We start from the raw sequence: 20,034 nt of genomic DNA, 5'->3' as shown, positions 1-20,034 counted from the left end.
TCTAAGTACATTTTTATAGAATCCTTGTGTGGCCTATAACCTTGTATATTGGACATCATGGCCCCTCCTTTTTTCCTTACTTCCAAGTCTCAGACAATTTTTCTCATACTGAGGCAGGAGATAGATGAGCCCCAAGCTGAGCAGCTGGAGTTTGTCGCCTGTGGCCAGATACTCCAAGACAAAGATAATAGCTGGAGCAGAGAGGAGCTGAGTCCTGCCCAGATAAAAGATAAAGAGACCATATATACCTCATTCTCAAGGTCAAGGAAACCTTCCAGACTACACATGCGCAGAAACACTCCTTGGAGGTCAAATAAGGAGGGGGCACCACCCCATAGTAAGTGATGTCAACCTACCCATAAGCCTCTTTGCTAGAATCCATCTTGGCTAAGAGATGCAAGAGCACACGTGGCAGGACCCTGAGATAATCCAAATATGACTTAGAACCAAGAAAAGCAAGATGATTGGTCAAAAGAAACCTGGAAGAGATGCCCCATATAAGTGATTTAAACTACTGCAAGCACTCAACATTCTGAGTTCACCCAGGTGTACCTATTGAGAAATGGAATATTTCCTGCCATATCAGTAAACAAAGGATGTCACAGCAGAGCTTGCAGCCCTCCAGTGTGAGCTGGTGAGCCCTGAGGGAACTTAGGAAGGAAAGAATACCTGCCATCTAGCAGCCATCAGACTGCAGCCACTCCATACAGTGAGCCCTGAGGAAACTCAGGATGTGAAAATACAGGATACTGGCCCCAGACAGCTGAGGTGCATATCAAAGGAATGAGTTCGGTGAGCCCAGACTCTTGCATCTTCCAATACATAGAAAAGAGCTAAATTCCTTAATTTGAGATATCTAGTTTCCTTTAATTAACAATAATCTTTTGATGTTCCTGACTACCTGCCCTTTGTTGCAAAATGTCTATAAAACCTGGCTCTCCCCTAGCCTCCTAGGAGCAGTTCTCTCAGGGTTACTTGAGATGCTGGCCTCCCAGGCTTTTAAGTCCTAAAAATCTCCACCGAATAAAACATAACTCTCAATTTTTAGGTTGTGAATAATTTTTTAAGTCCACACTATTCACAAGTACTCTTTTTCCTCCTCATAAACACTTTAGTTGTTTCACTACTTTCCATCTCTTTGTGGGAATTCATTTCTGCAAAGCCAGGGGGCCAGGGGCCTTGTCACTGGCCACTGTCCCTGGTGGTCTGGTGGCTAGGATTCCGCACTCTCACTACCGTGGCCTGACTTCAGTCTCTAGCCCGGGAACTGAAATCCTGCAGGCTGAGGCCACCCAAGATCAACACAGTGAATCGTTACCAAAAAAAAAAAAAAAATTATATATATATATATATACACACACACACACACACACACACACACACATATGTATGTATATAAATATATATATAAACTTTCAAGATAAATTTCTATGACACACCATGGTGTAACTCCTTGACATTCTTATTTTACTCATGCATCAAATAATGGACACTTTAACTTTTTATTCTTTCTAGACTCCAAAGTAATTTACCTGATTTTTTAACCTCATTCTCTCTTAGTCTTTACCTACTTTCCAGGAATAGTAAATTGTTTTCTGGCCTTCCTTCTTTTAAGGAAACGCTTTTGTACTTCTACTAAATGATTTCTTTTCTTCTTTTGTTTTATAAAACCACTGAGTGCACAATCTATCAAACAATCTATCAATCAAAGAACACTCATTGCTTTCATAATCAGTTCTGAATGTTCCCTCTCAAGAAACACACTTTTGGGGAAAAAAAAATAAGCATAAATTTTCAGGTACTCTCCATTTCCTGATATTCTGCCCTTGAAGAATTCTAAGGTCAACAATTTTTCTAGTATTCATCTTTTCTTGCCTTGATAAGTAATGGTTTATTCCATAAGACTGCCTTAGTTCTCTAATGTGATTTTATTTTTTAATTTATTTTTGCAATGCTTCATTCTAGTTGAGACGTGTATCTGTAATTGGGTTTCTTAGAAATACATTGAACGTCCACTGTGTTCCAAAGCCCATGATAGCAAGGTTGGATACAGATCAAGAAACAGAGAGGGAAAAGGAAAAATTCTAGAGCACCACTGACCAAAGAAAACAATGCAAGGCAAACATTTAATGAAAAAATTTTCAGTAGCCACATTTTAAAAAGCAAAGAGATGCAATATTTTAAATAATACATTGCATTTAACCCAAAACATCCAAGATATGTTCATTTCAACATGTAATAAATATAGAGATATTAATGCAATATCTTACATTCTTTTTTTCAATCTAAATCTACCAAATTGGGTTTATATTTTAGTCAATCTGACACTAACTTTTTTACTGGAAATGATTTGTATTTAAATTCCATACAGTTTATTGTTTAAAATTAAGTTCACATGCCCAGGTTGTTCAAACATACCTAAAAATTTCCAATAACTGAAATGGAGTATCAGCCTTTAAATTTAAATTAATTAAAATGAAGTAAAATTAAAAATTCAGCTCCTCAGCAACATCAATCCCATTCCAAAAAATATATTTTTTCATATATATATGAATATATTATATATATCATATATAATAACGGCTCAAAAGTTATTCCTGACTACTTTATCAGACAATACAGTCTTAGGCGGAATTGTGTTCGGAGCGTGGAGATGGCAATGGAGACTGCTGGTTAAATTGGGGGAGTTATATAAATTTAAATGTAATGATGTAAGTTTAGCACTGACTTCTTAAATAAAAAGTTTGCTCACAAAAAGATATGGAGATTAGGAAAGCAACTGAACACAGGCCCAGATGACAAAATACCAGATTGAGAGATTTAAGAATATTGGCGAGAAAGTCAATCTTTGGAGCATGAAGATGGAATTTCCGCAGGTAATTACAGTAGTCCTCAATGACTGTGTTGAGCATTTGACCAGAAATTTACTTTTTGATTTTCAGAACACCTTTGTGATGTCGGGGTTAACATTTCCATTCTACAAATGAAGAAAACAAAGTAAAAATAAGAAAACACCTGCCACAAAACCGGTCCTGGAAGTCAGAAGGTGAAAGATAGCAAATACTGAGGGCGCAAGCAATGGAGTCATACCTCCCAAAAACAAACACGCCAGCGGAAAAGCCTTGTTGCCCAATGGATTTCAGAAATTTCCTCGCTCCCTAAGACAAGTTTACCACCATAACTATTTCACCTTCATTTAAAGTATACAAAAATGCTTCTCTGCGGGCTTCCCTGGTGGCACAGTGGTTGGGGGTCCGCCTACCGATGCGGGGGATGCGGGTTCGTGCCCCGGTCCGGGAGGGTCCCGCGTACCGCGGAGCGGCTGGGCCCGTGGGCCATGGCCGCTGGGCCTGCGCGTACGGAGCCTGTGCTCCGAAACGGGAGAGGCCACAACAGTGAGAGGCCCGTGTACCGCAAAAAAAAAAAAATGCTTCTCTGGGAAGAGAGAACCCAGGGACTCGTTTGCATTTCAGATATGGGTTTAAAATGAGAGGCAATGTATAATTTCGGTTAATGACTTGGCCTAAATATCCAAACTTGAAAAACAGATGCTGGCTTAATAGGCACAATTATTTCATTCCCTTGATAAACAAGAGAATTTTTTTAAATGCCCTTAAACAGAACGTGTTAAACTGAATTCTGAGAATGAGCAGACAAAGCAATCTTCTCTTTTCGGCTCCGCCCCACTGACTCTCGGGCATGGTGGGCGGGGATAAATTAGCTTACGAACTAACCCCACCCCCTACCCACCCTCATTTGTAGTTTTCAAAAAGGTCCGCTTCCGGATTTTAAATAGGAATTTCGGTGTGCTCTCCCTATTTGTGAGTACAGTACCTCATCTAGTCTTAGTGATGTCTGGACGTGGCAAAGGCGGGAAGGGCTTGGGTAAAGGGGGCGCCAAGCGCCACCGCAAAGTCCTGCGGGATAACATTCAAGGGATCACAAAACCTGCAATCCGTCGCCTGGCTCGTCGCGGTGGAGTAAAGCGCATCTCAGGTCTTATTTATGAGGAGACCCGCGGGGTTCTGAAAGTGTTTCTGGAGAACGTAATTCGGGACGCGGTCACCTATACCGAGCACGCCAAGCGCAAGACTGTCACGGCCATGGACGTGGTCTACGCGCTCAAGCGCCAGGGACGCACTCTCTACGGATTTGGCGGTTAAGTCGGCACCCACAAACTAATTTTCTGTAGCAATGCCCAAGGCCCTTTTCAGGGCCACCTAACTACTCGCTTGAAAGAGCTCGTTGCCCTGAACTGGTGTTTTCAGGTTTTTTTGTAAGGAACTTGAGTTCCGAAGTTTGTTAGATTTTTGGGGTGCAGTTGCTTTAATGCAGCTCATGTTTGCTTAGGTTTGAGTGCATCAAACGTTTACACCGTGTTGCAGTTTTAATGCCATACGATGGCTTTTCCAGTGTAGAACCCTTAAGCGTCCCACATTGTTTGAATAGCACTTCTGATTCTTAGGAATTCTCGGTCTTGCAAAATTAACCAGTGAACTTTAAGATTTTACTAATTTATTAGATTTTCCGAAATACGGAATTACTGTTTGACAGTAAGCTGTGAATAGTGTTGAGGGACAAATATAGGTAATGCCTTATTGGCCTGCTCAAATCTCACTCAAAACTTTAGTAAATTTTAAATATTCAGCCCCTAGTAGGGCAACTCAAGGGACAAGGTATAATGAAAGAAGCTAAGACTGAACTGTAGAGAGTGAAGGCACCCATGAGGAGGCCCAGGTGGCACATGTGCTGTTTCTTCTCTCCCTTAAAAGCATTTATATTTGGATTATGTAAACTGATTACCAGATGTTTTTTAATCTACAAAGAATTTGGGATTTGTCTCCTGCCTTTTCAAATCTATTCCCTGGTAGTCTGTAATAAAGCAACAACTTTAATTCATCTCAAGAACCCTCCGGTTTCTTTTCTCAACTATAATGTCAGAAACCGAGCTACATGGACATCTAGCCCTGTGCTGGGACTCCGCCACACCAAAGGTTTTCTCATGTTGTCAGTATTTGCAAAGGAAAAGGGGAAAGAAGTCCCCCAAGTAATAAATGAACAAATTCTGTGTCTTGGCTTCAAAAGAAAGTCACTGGCAGAGGCCTGTTTAAAAGGACTTCAAGGTATTAGGTGCCTTTTCCTTACATAGGTTTCCTGCCTGCAGGCCATTTGAACCAATCCCAGTACTGTGGCGGCAGGGGTGTGGGGAGGGGATTGGGAAAGGAGCAATTGTTAGTTAACTGTCTTTTGGTCCTGCTGGGTTCTGTGATCGTCTCTTAAGGTGGCCCCCAGGATTTCCCCTCTTGAGGTTCACTCTCGTGTGATGAAGTCCCTTGAGTGTGGATGTGACCTGTGACTTGCTTTTAACCATCAAAACAGGTGACCATAGGTGACAGGATATAAAAAATTTTGTGTATATGACTATGTTATCTAGGATTGTAACATCCTTGACTCTTACATGATGGTTTTGGTGAACCAAGTATCCCTGTTGTCAGGCCCAAATGACAAGACACTCACAGGGCTATTTAGGAACTGAGGGACGCCTTCAACTAACAGCCCATAAGGGCTTCAAGCCAACAGCCAACAAGAAAATAAGACCCTCAGTCTTAAAACTACAAAGAACCAACCAGTAAATTAGTTTGGAAGTGGATATTTCCCCAAACATCCAAGAGACCTCAGTCCTGCATAACACCTCAATAGCATCCTCACAGAGGACCCAGCTAAACCCTGCCCAGACCCACAGAACCTGTGAGATAATACATGTGTGTTGTCTGAAGCTAGAAATTTCAAGGCAATCTGTTATGCAGCAATAAAGACAGCCAACACATTTGGCATCTTCATCAATCCATGTCATCGAAAATAACAGATATGATGAACTGAAACTCCAATCTTTATCTAAAGGAAGACCTACATTTAAAAAAAAAAACTTTAATGTGAACAACATTGTTTCACAACTATGTGAACCTCTACTCACACACCCAATACTGACCTGGCACATACATTGGTAGTGTCTTGCTGGCCACCCAAATACCAACTCTATAAGCCATGAAAAGTACTAAAAGCAATTTATCAGTCATTTTGCTTTCAGCAATACAGAAACTATCAAAATATTAACTCAGGAAAACTACATTTCATTCCATATTCTCTGTTCTCCCTGCACTTGTACATCTTCTCTTACTCCTGTTTTTTGTTTCTTCTTTTTTTTGCTCCTGTGTAAATGAATACAGAACCTAACACTGACTGAAGGCAAGGAATACAAAAATGAAATATAAAATAAAAATTAGTCAAATTGAGGATTTCAGACCCCACTTCAGCACCATGTAGGGTTGATTATATAAATAATAGCCTCAAGACAAAATAAAGTGAAAATCTTTTCTTTTTAATGCAAATTTGAAAATTCACCTTTGAAAGCGTATACTTGTAGTTGAGATTAAACTCTGAGGTTCCAGTAAATACCCCAGGCCTAGTCCAGTATATACTGTATAACTGAGATTCCGACCCTTTGTAAAGTACGAACACCTTCTCATGAGTTAATATTTGTGAAGCACAATTACAATTGTAATTACAATTACAACAAAAATTATTTTGTTGTAACATGGGCATTATATTTAAAACAAGGAACTCAAATACAGGTACTAGCATTACACAACTTTAAGTCCACAGATACTCACTCTAAAATTTTCAATCTAAGCAGTGACTGGCTACAAGAACAATTTAAAGATTTTAAGAAATAAAAACACAAAACCCAGAATACTACAACTTTCTACTGGTTCCTACAACACACATTTCAAATTCTTTGCTGCACTGAAGAACAAAAATTCAAATAAACCTCTCATACTGCAATACTGTTTCCTGCACTTTAAAGAATGACTGTAAAAAAAGAAAAGAAAAGAAAAAAACATGTTTTAAAAATACTGACAAATCTTGATATTATAGCTCTCAATATGCAAAAAAGAGTGGCTCTAAAAAGAACCATTGAGAAATACTAGAGGCATAGAAAAATTTACTTGGAGATGGTGTACTTGGTGACAGCCTTGGTGCCCTCGGACACGGCGTGCTTGGCCAGCACCCCGGGCAGCAGCAGGCCCACGGCCTTCTGAATCTCCCTGAATGTGATGGACAAGTGCTTGTTTTAATGCTCCAGGAGCGACGCCTCGCCCGAGATGCAAAGATGTTATTGACAAACGAGTTCATGATGCCCATGGCCTTGGACGAGATGCTGGGGTCCGAGTGGACCTACTTGCAGCACTTTACAGACATAGATAAAGATAGAATAGCTCTCCTTATGGCCGCACTTGCGTTTCTTGCCATTTTTCTTCTGAACCTGAGTCACTGCCTTTTTGGAGCCGTTTTTTGAGTTGGGACAGAGTTAGCCGGCTCTGGCATGGTAAACAAAGTAAGCAAAATTGGGGGATTAAAAGAATGAGAACAAAAGGAACATCGCGAGTAGTTATATCAAGGATATACAAACGAACACTCACAAAGCTAAACTTTGATTGGACAAAAGCTGACCAATAGGTTACTAGTATGTAAACTAGGATTCAAAAACTCCCTTTTTTATTGGATCAAAAACGAACACTTTTGTATATTCCTATAGGTTGATTTACAGCACTGTTATGAGACTATAAATTCATTCACACAAAACAATCAATTTCTTTTTAATTAAATGAAAGTCTTCGCGTTTGGATGCGGAAACCAGGTAAGGAAATCCTGTTATCTAGCCCAGTCCAGTCCTGACCGCAGCTCTGTCGGGTTTGTCCGGGACACCTTGGGACCCTCGGAAGGAGTCCCGAAATGCCGGCCCATTGCAGTGTTATCAAGAAAGACTCGATCGCCGCCATCTTTTTTAAGGTTCCACATTGCAAAGCTTTTCATGACGGCTCTCACCGTTAGACCCAAGGTGACATTTTAAAAATGCATCAAAACCAAACAACAGAGCCAAATTACCAGTTGTTTTGTTTGTTTGTTTCTTTTTTTTTGCGGGCCTCTCACTGTTGTGGCCTCTCCCGTTTCGGAGCACAGGCTCCGGACGCGCAGGCCCAGCGGCCATGGCTCACGGGCGCAGCCGCTCCGCGGCATGTGAGATCCTCCCGAACCGGGGCATGAACCCATGTTCCCTGCATCGGCAGGCGTACTCTCAACCACTAGCGCCACCAGGGAAGCCCCAAATTACCCGTTTTGAGTCAAACACACTAAAGATCCAGGGATTCCAGGATATTGGGATTTTGCTGCGTGTTCCCTGAATAATACAAAATTCCTTACATCTTAACAGTATTTCCTAGAAGGCCATGTTACAGTGAGCTAGATGTTTACGGTCAATGTGGAATAGGATTCATGAGATGCTTAGACGATGGATTTTTAAATAGGGGGAAGGTCTGGGACTAAGATCCGATGAAAACGGGTTAACTGCAGAAAATGGCGGGTGTCTAAAGTCTAAACTTTTCCGAACACATTCTATTTTATATATCCAAACAGGAAAAAAGTTGAAGAATATTAAATGAGTAATGTGTTTTTGGACAATACTTGAGTGTGTGGGTATTATCGATAAAACAACTCGGAAAAAAAAAATTTTTTAAGGGGCTGGGAAGATGTCTGCTAATTGAAATTCACCAATCCCAAACTTTCACCTAATGGATAAACCAATCCTAAATCGCTCGGAGCACTTCCGGAATTTAGCGGCGGATGACTAACAGGAATTGCCCACAATCCAATCAGAGTGATTCTGTTCCTGTATAAATATAGAAGCAAATCTACCAGTTTAGCCTCTTTATTTTGGAGATAAGTAATGGCGCGTACAAAGCAAACTGCTCGTAAGTCGACCGGCGGCAAGGCGCCGCGCAAGCAGCTGGCCACCAAGGCGGCCCGCAAGAGCGCGCCGGCCACGGGCGGCGTGAAGAAGCCGCACCGCTACCGGCCCGGCACGGTGGCCCTGCGCGAGATCCGCCGCTACCAGAAGTCCACGGAGCTGCTGATCCGCAAGCTGCCGTTCCAGCGCCTGGTGCGCGAGATCGCGCAGGACTTCAAGACCGACCTGCGCTTCCAGAGCTCGGCCGTGATGGCGCTGCAGGAGGCGTGCGAGGCCTACCTGGTGGGGCTCTTCGAGGACACCAACCTGTGTGCCATCCACGCCAAGCGCGTCACCATCATGCCCAAGGACATCCAGCTCGCCCGCCGCATCCGCGGCGAGAGAGCATAAATTATTATTGCCAACAAGTGCCAACTTAAAACCCAAAGGCTCTTTTCAGAGCCACCTATAATTTCACTTTGAGGAGCTGTATCACAAGGGAGTAGAAAATCACCCCGACCCTCACCAAGGCAAGGCTGGAGGAGGGCAGAACTCCCTTCTCCCCCAAGTATTCCATGTACCAACCCCAGGAAAGGACGGTCACCCCTGCACACTCTGTCTTCCATATAAGAACAGGACATTGATTCCTGATGCTACTTTTCCTCTGCAATCCTTAAAGTTATTTGAGAAACAGCCAGGGGAAAATAGGTGATATATAAATGTTTTTATCCTCTTAACCCCTAAAAGAGAAATAAACCTCCCATGTGAAGATATCCTTATCCCAATATGAGAATAGAAAGTATTCTTAATAGAATTTGGGAATTCAACACTAAGAAAGCTGTATAAGCAAACTTCATTTGTCTGCTACCCCAAGTACAAGCCATATATGTGTGTGTGTGTGTGTGTGTGTATACATATATATATATATATATATATATATATATATATATATATATATATATATATATAGCCTGCTTTAGTTACTTCGGTGGTCTCATTTCTGAATGACCTCTGCGTACAAATTGTTTTTTTCCTCCGTTAATCTATGTCAATTTAATTATTAGACCAGGCAAAATAATTCAAATTTCCCTCTCCCTGATACAAGAAGTCCAGGGATGACGTCAGGTATGAGAAAAAGGGTGGGTCCTTGAGCAACCTGGAAAGCATTCTAGGGATGCTTTATGTGGCATGCACACACATACACGTGTGTGCACATGAACATGAACATATTCAAGGACCCAGGCTGAGTACTACTGGAGAGCAGTTTGGTGTTAACTTATTTGCTTCTGTGCTGAGCAATACATCCTCTGGTAAAGGTCGTCATACTTTCTGTACTGAAAATAGAGACCTGGTACCCAAAACATGGGTTCCATGGGATTTCCAGAGTTCAACTTCCAGCAGCACCACCGGCAGAGTGGGCAGCAGTGCTGTCAGTGATACAGTTGGGCATAGCACTAGTGCACCAAATCTGGGGCCTGAACTAATAAGTATGTTCAGCACATCAGGAATTCATAGGTTGTTGCAGCATATAACTGAAAATTCAGATTGTGCAGAATGTGTCTGCACCCTGCATGAGAAACATAATATAGTCACTAAGGCAGAACTTAGGCTTTGCCATAATCACCTATTATTCATCCTCAAAGAGCCAGTGAGACAACAGCTCCCAACTTTCCTCTAACAAATGCAGAATCCTAGGACAAACCCTAGAGCAATGCCAGGTTTGTGGATCCAGTCAGGTTTTACAGATGTTGGCAGTGGGAACGCCCAGCCTTATTCCTGGGTTTACTCCCGGTCGGGGGGGATTAGGCAACACTGGAGGCTCTCCAGGAGCTACGTGAATAGCTCTGCAGAAAAGTGAGAACACACGTCCCATGGCAGGAACCAAAGACACTGGACACCAACAGTTTATTTAACAAACGTTGCAGACTGTTACTGGAGCAAATCCTCAGCTACAGAAACCAGAAGTCACCTTCAGAAACAGTGGGGATAGCGCAGTGCAATGTTTTTGAAACTTGAAGCAAAACTGCAAGTGTTAATGGCAATGCAATGTGATTTCTGTGTGACTATTGAAAGGCTTATTAGGCTCCCAGTCATCATCGCAGAACTTCTGCCATTTTAAAAAATGTAATTTTCAGGTGGAACGCAGGAAATACAAAAAGCAAACCAAAACTGGGGGTGGGGGGGCAGCTGGGGAGAAACAACAAAAATCCTCTGCATGAAAGTCCACAACAGCTTTATTTATAAATTAGAAACAACTTAATATCTTTCAACTGGTGAATGGTTAAATAAATTCTCATACACAATGCAATGCAATCCTACTCAGCAATAAAAAGGGAGGCCATTGATACATGCAACTACCTAGATGGGTAACGCTTAGTGAAAAAAGCCAGTCTCAAAATGTTGCATTTTGTATTATTCCATGTATATAACATTCTCAAAATGGCAATTCTAGAGGTGGACAACAGATTAGTGATTGCCCCAGGACAGGGGAGAAGTGAGTGGATGTGAATACAAAAGTGTTACATTAAAGAGTTCGTTGGTGATGATGGAACAGTTTTGTGTCAGCGTTTAGATGGTAGTGACACATAAAATTGCACAGGGCTACACACACACACACACACACACACACACACACACACACACACACAAATGAGTGCATGGAAAAATTGGTGAGAGCTGAGTAAGGCCTATAGGCTAGTTAAAAGTACTTTGCCGATGTCAATTACCTGGCTTTGATATTATAAGATAATAAGATTTCACCATTAGGGGAAACTGCGTTCGAGGAACTCTAGGTACTATTGGAGCAACTTTTGTGAATTTAGTTATTTCAAAATAACAATGTAAAAAAAGCTGTGATCTTTCTTTAGCAGTTGCTACTGTGTATTGCTTTGGATTCCAAGGCTTGTTTAACAAATTTTGGTGTGTTTTGGTTTGTTTTTGCATAAATAGCAGTGTTTTCCTTTCTTCTGGCTGTTCTAGTGATGACGTGTCCATTGAACAGCAGTTTGGTTCATTTATGTTGGTGTGTGATTTTTTAGCTCTTGCTGTCACTACCTCAAAAGTAAATTGAGTTTTCAAATTTGATATTTGTAATCTCAAATTTACTGATGGGGTAATTGATTGAGCTACTGCTCAGCTCTTAGGACGGTGTGCTTGGTATATCATAGTGTGAAGTAAAAATAATCTCTTATTTTGAACATTCTATTTATTCCAAGGACACCATTTAAATCATAGTGCTCGACAATTTTTTTTAAATAATATAATAATCTAGGAAATATCACATTTTTACTTCTGGCACTTGCATAAAATCTTTTTGCCTAACATTGGCGTTTATGATAGCTTTGCATGAATTCCATGCACCAACCACAGTAAAGGACAATCACCCCTCCACCCTCTGTCCTCTGTATAAGAACAGGGTATTATTAGCCCCTGACAATTTACATTCTTTTCCTCTGCAATCCTTCATTGTTCAAATTTATATGCTTAATCTGTATAAGTGAAAGCACACTGTACAAACTGGTGTTATATTAGAAATGCTTTGAAATCTTTCCATGTGCCTTAGGCCTGTCTGTATTATAAATACTTTGTTTTTAAGAACAAAGTCCAGGGCTATAGAAATTTATTGTTCACGAACTAGATGCTATTTTGTTTACAATAACTCCATTATCAATAGTATTGATCCTATTTTATGGATAAGGCCACTGAGTCTCAGATAGATTAATAAACATGCCCAATAATAGTTTGACAGCAGCTTGCTTATGGATTCCAAACCCAAAGCCTGGCGTGGTTGCTTGTCAATGTATTTATAAATTACTTTGTTTCAGGAATTTGGGCTTAAAGGCCAGTGGCAAAGATACAAGAATATATGGAATGGATAAATCTTTAAACACATACAAACATACTTAAACGAGGCAATTCCCTTTGTGTATACGTTTGATGCTTCTGTTTAAAGATTCTTATTTTCTGAATACCAGTAAAACGCCCTAGCCCTTGTTCATTTCAGGTCTTAGAAGCAAGGGGCGGGGACCCAGTACGGTTTCCCGCCTTTCTGGTCTTGCAGTTTCCACAAAGGTCCGCACAATCGCTACATAAGGGGCTGCAGGTTGCTAGCGTTAGACTCGGTTGTCGTGCTTAGATTTTCTCAGTTATGTCTGGACGGGGCAAGGGCGGGAAAGGCCTGGGCAAAGGGGGCGCTAAGCGTCACCGCAAGGTTCTGCGTGATAACATCCAGGGCATCACCAAGCCTGCCATTCGCCGTCTGGCCCGGCGTGGCGGTGTGAAGCGCATTTCCGGCCTCATCTATGAGGAGACCCGCGGGGTGCTGAAGGTGTTCCTGGAAAACGTAATACGGGATGCTGTCACCTACACCGAGCACGCCAAGCGCAAGACTGTCACCGCCATGGACGTAGTCTATGCGCTCAAGCGCCAGGGACGCACTCTTTATGGCTTCGGCGGCTAAGATTGACCTTTGTAAGGTTTTTCTGTTTTCTACAGCAAAGGTAAAGGTCCTTTTCAGGGCCACCTACCTTTTCTATGGAAGAGCTCACACTTAGCATTTCGTGGTCTGTAGGGTAGTTTGGTACAGATGGGAGAAGTGAAGCACTAAAATGTTGCTTAGACATAGTTCGGTCTTCAGTCCCTAAGGTGTTTTCACAATGCTGGAGGTGTTACTATCGCAGTTCCTGATGTATAGATTAACTGAGGACCAACAGGTGGCTAGTGGCTAAATGTGGCCACGCAGCTGGTAAGTAAAGGGTCATGGGTTCTTTGAGTAGAAATAAATATTGGGTGTCCACAGACACTAGAGTACAGCTCTTACATGGCTTATATACTAAATTAAATTATGAAAATGTGACAAGACAAAGGAGTTTGGGCTAGGATAGTTAATGGTAGAAAAGGAACTAGGAAGATAAAGGCTAGTTTAACAATGCAGAGTTCTCTCTGTTTTAAGCTTCCTATCTGGTGATAATGCTATTTTCTTCCTGGTACAGGGAGGGAATCTTCCGTATGGGAGTTTGATTTCCTGTTTTCAGAAGGAAAATAGGTCAGAGTGCTCTTTTGCACCTGTTTTTCAAGTGCCTTTAGCTCAAAATAACTCAAGCCAAAGTGGCATATTTTAGGGTGGCATATTCTGCCACATTTCACCTCCAAGCACACTACCAGGCAACTTTCCCAGAGGTCACAGAGCAGAAAGGGTCACAGACCAAATTAAAATGCTTAGAAATTTTAATCAATTTAAACCATGTTGCAAAAAGCATGGGGAAATAGATGGACAGCAGAGCATAGTTAGGATAAGACAAACAAGTGGAAGGTCCTCGCTAGATGAATCCTGTTATTTACACAATATTCATATCTCCTTTGCTCTCTGCCACATCAGCCTTCTTTCCTGATGATGGGCCTCTGAGGACCAGGGTTAAGTTGAACAAGAGGACTGAGCAGGTGGAAGGTAGCTGGGCCAATCACACACAGTTGCTCTATTAAACAGATCTAGGGGTATATTTGCTTGGTCTATAGTTGTCACTCACCAATGGGTTTTATCTGCATCCTATGGGCAGAGGTCAAGTGGGTGGCTGACTTAAGATATCAAGTATGAGATGCCTCATAGATGCTGAGAATTTTATGTGCCTCGTGAATGTGTGGTGCCCACTTGGTCCTTCAATCCCATCCTCTCTGTTCAGCACACGTTTATCTCTAGTCTCTGAGTCTAACGTATACTTAGATGTAACTTAACGTATACTCAGTCCTTCGCAGAACTGAGCACTCTTCAATAACATAGTGAATCCCCCTTACACCTGCCTCCTCTCCCCTCACTCTTCCCTGCTCTCTCCTCAGCCAAATACCTGCTACTCCTTCTGGGCCCGGCTGTCATATTGAAACGGAGCAGGACAGTATGGTCTATGCCCCCATGTTCTCAGCCTGACTTTTGTCTGTGTAAAGTCTTTAGCCAAAGAATAAGTTTAATCAGAGAAGTGAGAAAATACAGAAACAAAGGAAAACTGTCAAAGAAGACCAAATAATAACAGTTTAGTCCTTAAGCATAGTCAAGGACATTTAGTTCCTCCTCAAGGGCTATAGTTAATGTTCTGAGCCACATCCTGTGAGCTGCCTTGTAGGCACTGAAACCCCCGCCAGGTGGAAGAAGTTAACTACATGATGACCAGACTGCAGCCATGACATAAGATGCCACAAATCCGAGAAATGGCCTCAAAGAAATGGGAACAAACCGACCCTGGAAGTAAAGACTAACTGTACTTAATAATCAAGATGATGCTGGTCAGACCACCACATGACCAATTTCAAGATGACTGTGAGAGCTGACTGGACTGTTTCTGCATGTAGCGCCCTCCCTCAGCCTGGAAAAGCTCTTGCCCACTGATTGTCAGTGGGGGAGAGTCAGCCTTTGGACAGGCGTTCGCCCTCCCCCTCCCCCCACCCCAGTTGCTGGCATCCAAAATAAAGCAAACTTTCCTTTCCACCAACCTTGCCTCTTTATTGGCTTCTGAGCAGCAAGCAGCCAGACCCCACTTCCGGTTACAATATGATCTTCTTCCTCATATCCTCATCGTTTCCTTGCCTGCAAAGGGCTCTAAGAATGAAATTTCTGACCATAAGTGTTCCTATCTGAATATAGTCTATCTTTTATTATTTTTTCTAATTGTTTTTGTTTAACCTTCTGGTTCAACCAAGCTATAAATTACTGGAAGTTAGAACTAAGCTTTCTTCTTTCCTGGTGTCACTCATATATCAATGCATAGACTGAATATTCAAGGAAGATACACTAACTTGGGGCAAAACACAATTACACCCTTATTGTGTAGCCTTTGAACCCAGCGTTGGCAGAGGCAATCTGCCACGGGCTCTGAGGGTGTGCCAAGAATGCCATTTATCAGAGTTGAGCAACCTTAAAGAATGGGATAGTGGCTGTCCCCAGACAAAGAGCGGATTTGCTTAGTACACTCACGTTCAATCCCCCAAGCTGTACCCTGGCTGTGATGCAAACGCACTGTGTGTGCAGTATCCATCTGGGCCCCTCCAGGTCGCCCCTGTGGGACCTGATGGACAAGGGGATCCAATGCAAAATTGCTGCTTGATGTGCTGTGCTGTAATAAAGCCTCTTGTCTCTGACCTAGGAGTGTTGTGTCTACTGCCAGCAGCCATGAAAGACTTACAGGTTATCTTATCTTGTAAGTAGGGTAAGATCCCAGACTCTTCACAAACTCTGACACAAAGTGAAGAAGAAGGAGAAGGAGAAGGAGAAGGAGAAGGAGAGGAAGGGGAAGGGGAGGAAGAGGAAGGGGAAGGAGAAAGAAGGAGAAGGCAGCAAGGTGGAGAGGGAGAGGCGGGAGGAGGAGAAGGGGGCGGAGAGAGAGAGGGTACGAGTGCAGCATTTTATTCCAGGGAGCTCCTCAATAGCTGTCTGCCCCTCTTGGTGGCACTATCAGGCCTGGAATAAGTGTTAGGCTTGTCCAGCCTCAGAATCTCTCTTTCTTTCTTTCTTTATCTCTCTCTCTCTCTCTTTTTTCCTACACAGCATGATGAAATTTGCAACTCACTCAGATTTCTGCAGTGGGAGGGACTGATCGTAGATTGGGAATAATGCAGGCAGAGAGACCTGTCAGGCCACTATAGGGATTAGAAAGCTGTATAGGAGAAACAAAACTTTCCTCTACCCTTTTAGGGTCTCTAGCTGGGCTTGAGAATTAAGTTGACATAAGACAGGTTAACATGAGAAAAGCACACAAATTTTATTTAATCTTTTTACATGTACATGGGAGTCTTCACAGGAAAATGAAGACCCAAAAAGCAGTTAAGCCTAAGTGCTTATATACTAGGTTGAACAAAGAGTAGTAACTGTGAAATAGCAATTAAAATATATGGGGAGACTAAAGGAAGATAAGGATTATTTTAACAAGGTCTGTTTGTATAGATTCTCTCATCCTGGACTCCCCATTTCTGGTGATAAGAATGTTCATTTCCTCCTGGTATAGGGATGGCACGTTTCACATGGGATAATTATCTGCTTTCGGGAAGAAAAGGGGAGACCACAGCCCCATTCTTTCATTAGCTGTTTTTCAAGCGCCTTAGCTCAAAATAATCCTTATGCCAAAGTGGCATATTTTGGGGCGGCATATTCTGCTCCATTTCAGCTGATATTCAATTTCCGGGGTGCCAAGATGTCTCACCATTTACGGCACACTCTGGAAGAGACGGCTCAAGGAGGATCTATGAACTGATAATGGAGAACAAGGGTTTGTTAATTGAGTGGAACCACAGAACAGAGGAATAGGACCCAAAGAAGCAAACTGAGAAGGATCATGGAGAACAATGGGATCTGGGTTAGGAAGAAAGGTACCACAAAACACTGTGAGAAGATTGTGAAGGCAGGAGTAATAAACAGGGTCAGATGTGCATGGTTTTGGCCATTCGAAGGTCACTGGTAACTATGCCAAGGATATATTTAGTGAGTGATTTGTGAAGAAGTCATATAATCAGGAAAAGACATGAGGATAGTGACTCCAGATTACCCAAGGCTTGGAGATTTGATAAATGGAAAGGATCTAGTAATTGACAGAGGTATGGATTAAACTGAGAGACACTGAAACATATTTATATGTAGATGGGAAAGAGCCAGTAGAAAGAGGAATAAAACTTTAAGGTGGGATATCACTATGATTAGATCAGGATGACCAACTATTGTGCAAATAAGTTATTGATAGTGGAAGTGGGCTCCATTAATAACTGTCTTAAGATAACAGGGACAGAATGAAACTGTCCCTGGGTGTGTGTTCACCCACACACCAGGGTGTGTTTTCACTGACACAAACACAAAGCTTCTGGGAGTGAAAGATTTAGAACACAGGTGGCAGGATGAGCATGAGAAGGCCTGAAGAGCACCTCTTCCGCCTGGTGGGAAAATGGAGAGGTAAGGATGCAGTCAGAGGTGGGATGGCCATAAGAAAGGTCACATTATCAACGTTTTGGAAACAAAGCATTAAGAGTGATGACCTTTTAGTCATGTTAAGAGTTCCAACGCGTCCTCAGGAGTACGCTAGATAAAACAAAATTTTACAATGTCTCTTCCACCCGATTTGAGTTCACTACCTATGGCTCCATCTATCCAGAGCTATCTGCGACGTTTTCTGTAGGAAGAAGGCTGCTTAAAGGCCCCAGGTGCCCTCTTCAGGACACTAGGTGCTGGGTCACTGGAACATTCTGGACAAGTTAATTTTAATGTTTTTGGGGGTAAAATGAACTCAAACGTTGAAATTCGAAAACTGATGCCACGTCAAATGCAATTCACTTCTGTTGAGTAAAAACTCCAGCAGTTTCACTGCACGATTTTGTTTATGGCATGTCTGAGCCGCCATCTTGAGATAGTATCTAACTCGGAAAAAAGACCAAAAAAACGCGACAGCCGGGGTCTACAAAGAGATAAGCGACAGCCTTAATTAAAATCGGCACCCAGTATTAATGTAAAACATTAAATATTACCTTTGTCTCTCCTTTGTGCTAGTTAGCAGCCCTTCATGTGACCAAGTGGGTGGCCCTGAGAAGGGCCTTTTGTGAGTAAACAAGAGCTTCACAGCCGAAGACCGCAATGAAACTTAGCCGCCGAAGCCGTAGAGAGTGCGTCCCTGGCGTTTGAGCGCGTAAACCACGTCCATGGCGGTGACAGTCTTGCGCTTGGCGTGCTCGGTGTAGGTGACAGCATCGCGGATTACATTCTCCAAGAACACCTTCAGCACCCCGCGGGTCTCCTCATAGATGAGACCAGAAATACGCTTCACACCACCACGCCGGGCGAGACGGCGGATAGCAGGCTTGGTGATGCCCTGGATGTTGTCACGGAGAACTTTACGATGACGCTTGGCTCCCCCCTTTCCCAGACCTTTTCCACCCTTGCCTCGGCCAGACATGACTAGCACCAACTCCTAACCTCTTACAGCGCTTAACAGCGGGCTGCAGCCTCTTATATATCAGTTTTACGGACCTATTAGGAAACTGAAACGGCGGGGGCGGGAACGAGACCTCTGCCCCCGCCTCTTCCCTTCCTCACTGGCCGTCTGCTATTGCCTAGCAGGGAAGGGGGCGGGGAAATGCGACTCAGTATCTGTTTCCTGTTTCCTGGTTGGGGTCCAGAGTCGCTGGTTTTGTGGACTCTAGTCGTGTGCCTGTGGGTTTTCTCAATTAATATTGTACAAGTCTCCTCACCACTTTTATTATTTAACAAAAGGAGGCAGTACCGCCACATTTGTCTGCAAAAGGGAGAGAAAGCAGAATAAAATTAATTTGAAAACATGAAGATACTTAAAAAAATGTAAGTATTCTTAAAAACTCTAGTAATGCTTATTAGGTTTGGCTGATCCTGAACATTTCCGTTTGGCGAAGCGTTTACATAACCATCGTTTTTCAGCATTCCTGGTAAAGAGGGATGTCTAGTAAGGGGAGCCAACATTAATTGAATTTCCGCTCTTTTCTCCCCAATTTATAAAGCACTATTTACATTGTGAGGATGAAGAATCCCAGGATTGAAGACCTAATCCTGTTCTAATAAATGGTATTGTTGGGGGTAGAACTGAGGTCTTCTGATTCTGTGGTCTTATGTCCTTGCCACCTACCACCGAGCTATGTCATTAAAGCATTGAAGATACATCAGGATGAATAAGTTTGCAAATTAACAGAATATTTAAAAAATAACAAAAGAGTGAAATACTGTCCAAGTAAAAAGGGTAACTGAAGTTCTACACACAGATAAGTATTGGTTAATAGACAAATGCCAACATTACTCACAGTCCACAACTTCACATTGAGTGCCTTCTATGTAACTACAGAGGTGATTTAAAAAAAAAAAAAAAGCCTTCTCTGCTGCTGCTTACCATATAAGCGGTCAGAGGATTATTAACTTCCTTGAGTCACAAACTTTTTGAGATTTAGTTCAGGTGCAGTTACCTGTGGATTTAGACATTGTGATCTCCCCTGCTCTCCTTTTTGAGAAAGTCACTGAACAAGAATCATTGATTCATTGCATTTATTCATTCAACAATTTAGGGTCTACTATACGCCAAGAGTGGTGTACAAATACCAGGTTTACAAAGACAATCACACATTCTTTTAAAGAACTCAAACTCTAGCTGAAGAAAGAGAAAAGTAAACTCGGGGTGAGGGGCCATGTAATCAGCGCACCATCCTCCTAGATTCATCCTGGTAGTGATGGGTGGAGCAGTCATATCCCAGCAACATTAGCATCA

The 20,034-nt window shown here is 42.4% G+C and overlaps 4 protein-coding genes and 1 pseudogene across 5 annotated transcripts; 3 read left to right on the top strand and 2 right to left on the bottom strand.

Annotated features, from left to right (window-relative positions):
* The first annotated feature begins 3,834 nt into the window (after nt 1-3,834).
* On the top strand, nt 3,835-4,199 carry LOC309968001 (histone H4). Its single transcript, XM_082849077.1, has one exon. The coding sequence runs from the start codon at nt 3,852-3,854 to the stop codon at nt 4,161-4,163; it is 312 nt and encodes a 103-aa protein (XP_082705203.1). The 5' UTR covers nt 3,835-3,851; the 3' UTR covers nt 4,164-4,199.
* Nucleotides 4,200-7,003: 2,804 nt separating this feature from the next.
* Nucleotides 7,004-7,386, bottom strand: LOC309967996 (histone H2B type 2-E-like; annotated as a pseudogene). The gene has a single exon. The product of its transcript is annotated as a histone H2B type 2-E-like (transcript).
* Nucleotides 7,387-8,771: 1,385 nt separating this feature from the next.
* Nucleotides 8,772-9,203, top strand: LOC309967992 (histone H3.1). The gene has a single exon (XM_082849069.1). The coding sequence runs from the start codon at nt 8,786-8,788 to the stop codon at nt 9,194-9,196; it is 411 nt and encodes a 136-aa protein (XP_082705195.1). The 5' UTR covers nt 8,772-8,785; the 3' UTR covers nt 9,197-9,203.
* Nucleotides 9,204-12,932: 3,729 nt separating this feature from the next.
* LOC309968002 (histone H4) lies at nt 12,933-13,244 on the top strand (the record flags this gene model as incomplete). Its single annotated transcript, XM_082849078.1, has 1 exon — nt 12,933-13,244. The coding sequence occupies one exon, from the start codon at nt 12,933-12,935 to the stop codon at nt 13,242-13,244; it is 312 nt and encodes a 103-aa protein (XP_082705204.1).
* Nucleotides 13,245-18,338: 5,094 nt separating this feature from the next.
* On the bottom strand, nt 18,339-18,718 carry LOC309968000 (histone H4). Its single transcript, XM_082849076.1, has one exon. The coding sequence runs from the start codon at nt 18,700-18,702 to the stop codon at nt 18,391-18,393; it is 312 nt and encodes a 103-aa protein (XP_082705202.1). The 5' UTR covers nt 18,703-18,718; the 3' UTR covers nt 18,339-18,390.
* Between the last annotated feature and the right edge of the window lie 1,316 nt (nt 18,719-20,034).

Source organism: Leucopleurus acutus (assembly GCF_964270905.1).
Source record: "Leucopleurus acutus genome assembly, chromosome: 10".
Taxonomy (NCBI): domain Eukaryota; kingdom Metazoa; phylum Chordata; class Mammalia; order Artiodactyla; family Delphinidae; genus Leucopleurus; species Leucopleurus acutus.
Note: the sequence above shows the minus strand (reverse complement) of the source record. Positions and strands in the feature narration are given on the sequence as shown.

Bases quoted from the DNA above. Each gene is read 5' to 3' on its own strand.
- LOC309967992 (XM_082849069.1), top strand. From the start codon at position 8,786: ATGGCGCGTACAAAGCAAACTGCTCGTAAGTCGACCGGCGGCAAGGCG.
- LOC309968001 (XM_082849077.1), top strand. From the start codon at position 3,852: ATGTCTGGACGTGGCAAAGGCGGGAAGGGCTTGGGTAAAGGGGGCGCC.
- LOC309968000 (XM_082849076.1), bottom strand. From the start codon at position 18,702: ATGTCTGGCCGAGGCAAGGGTGGAAAAGGTCTGGGAAAGGGGGGAGCC.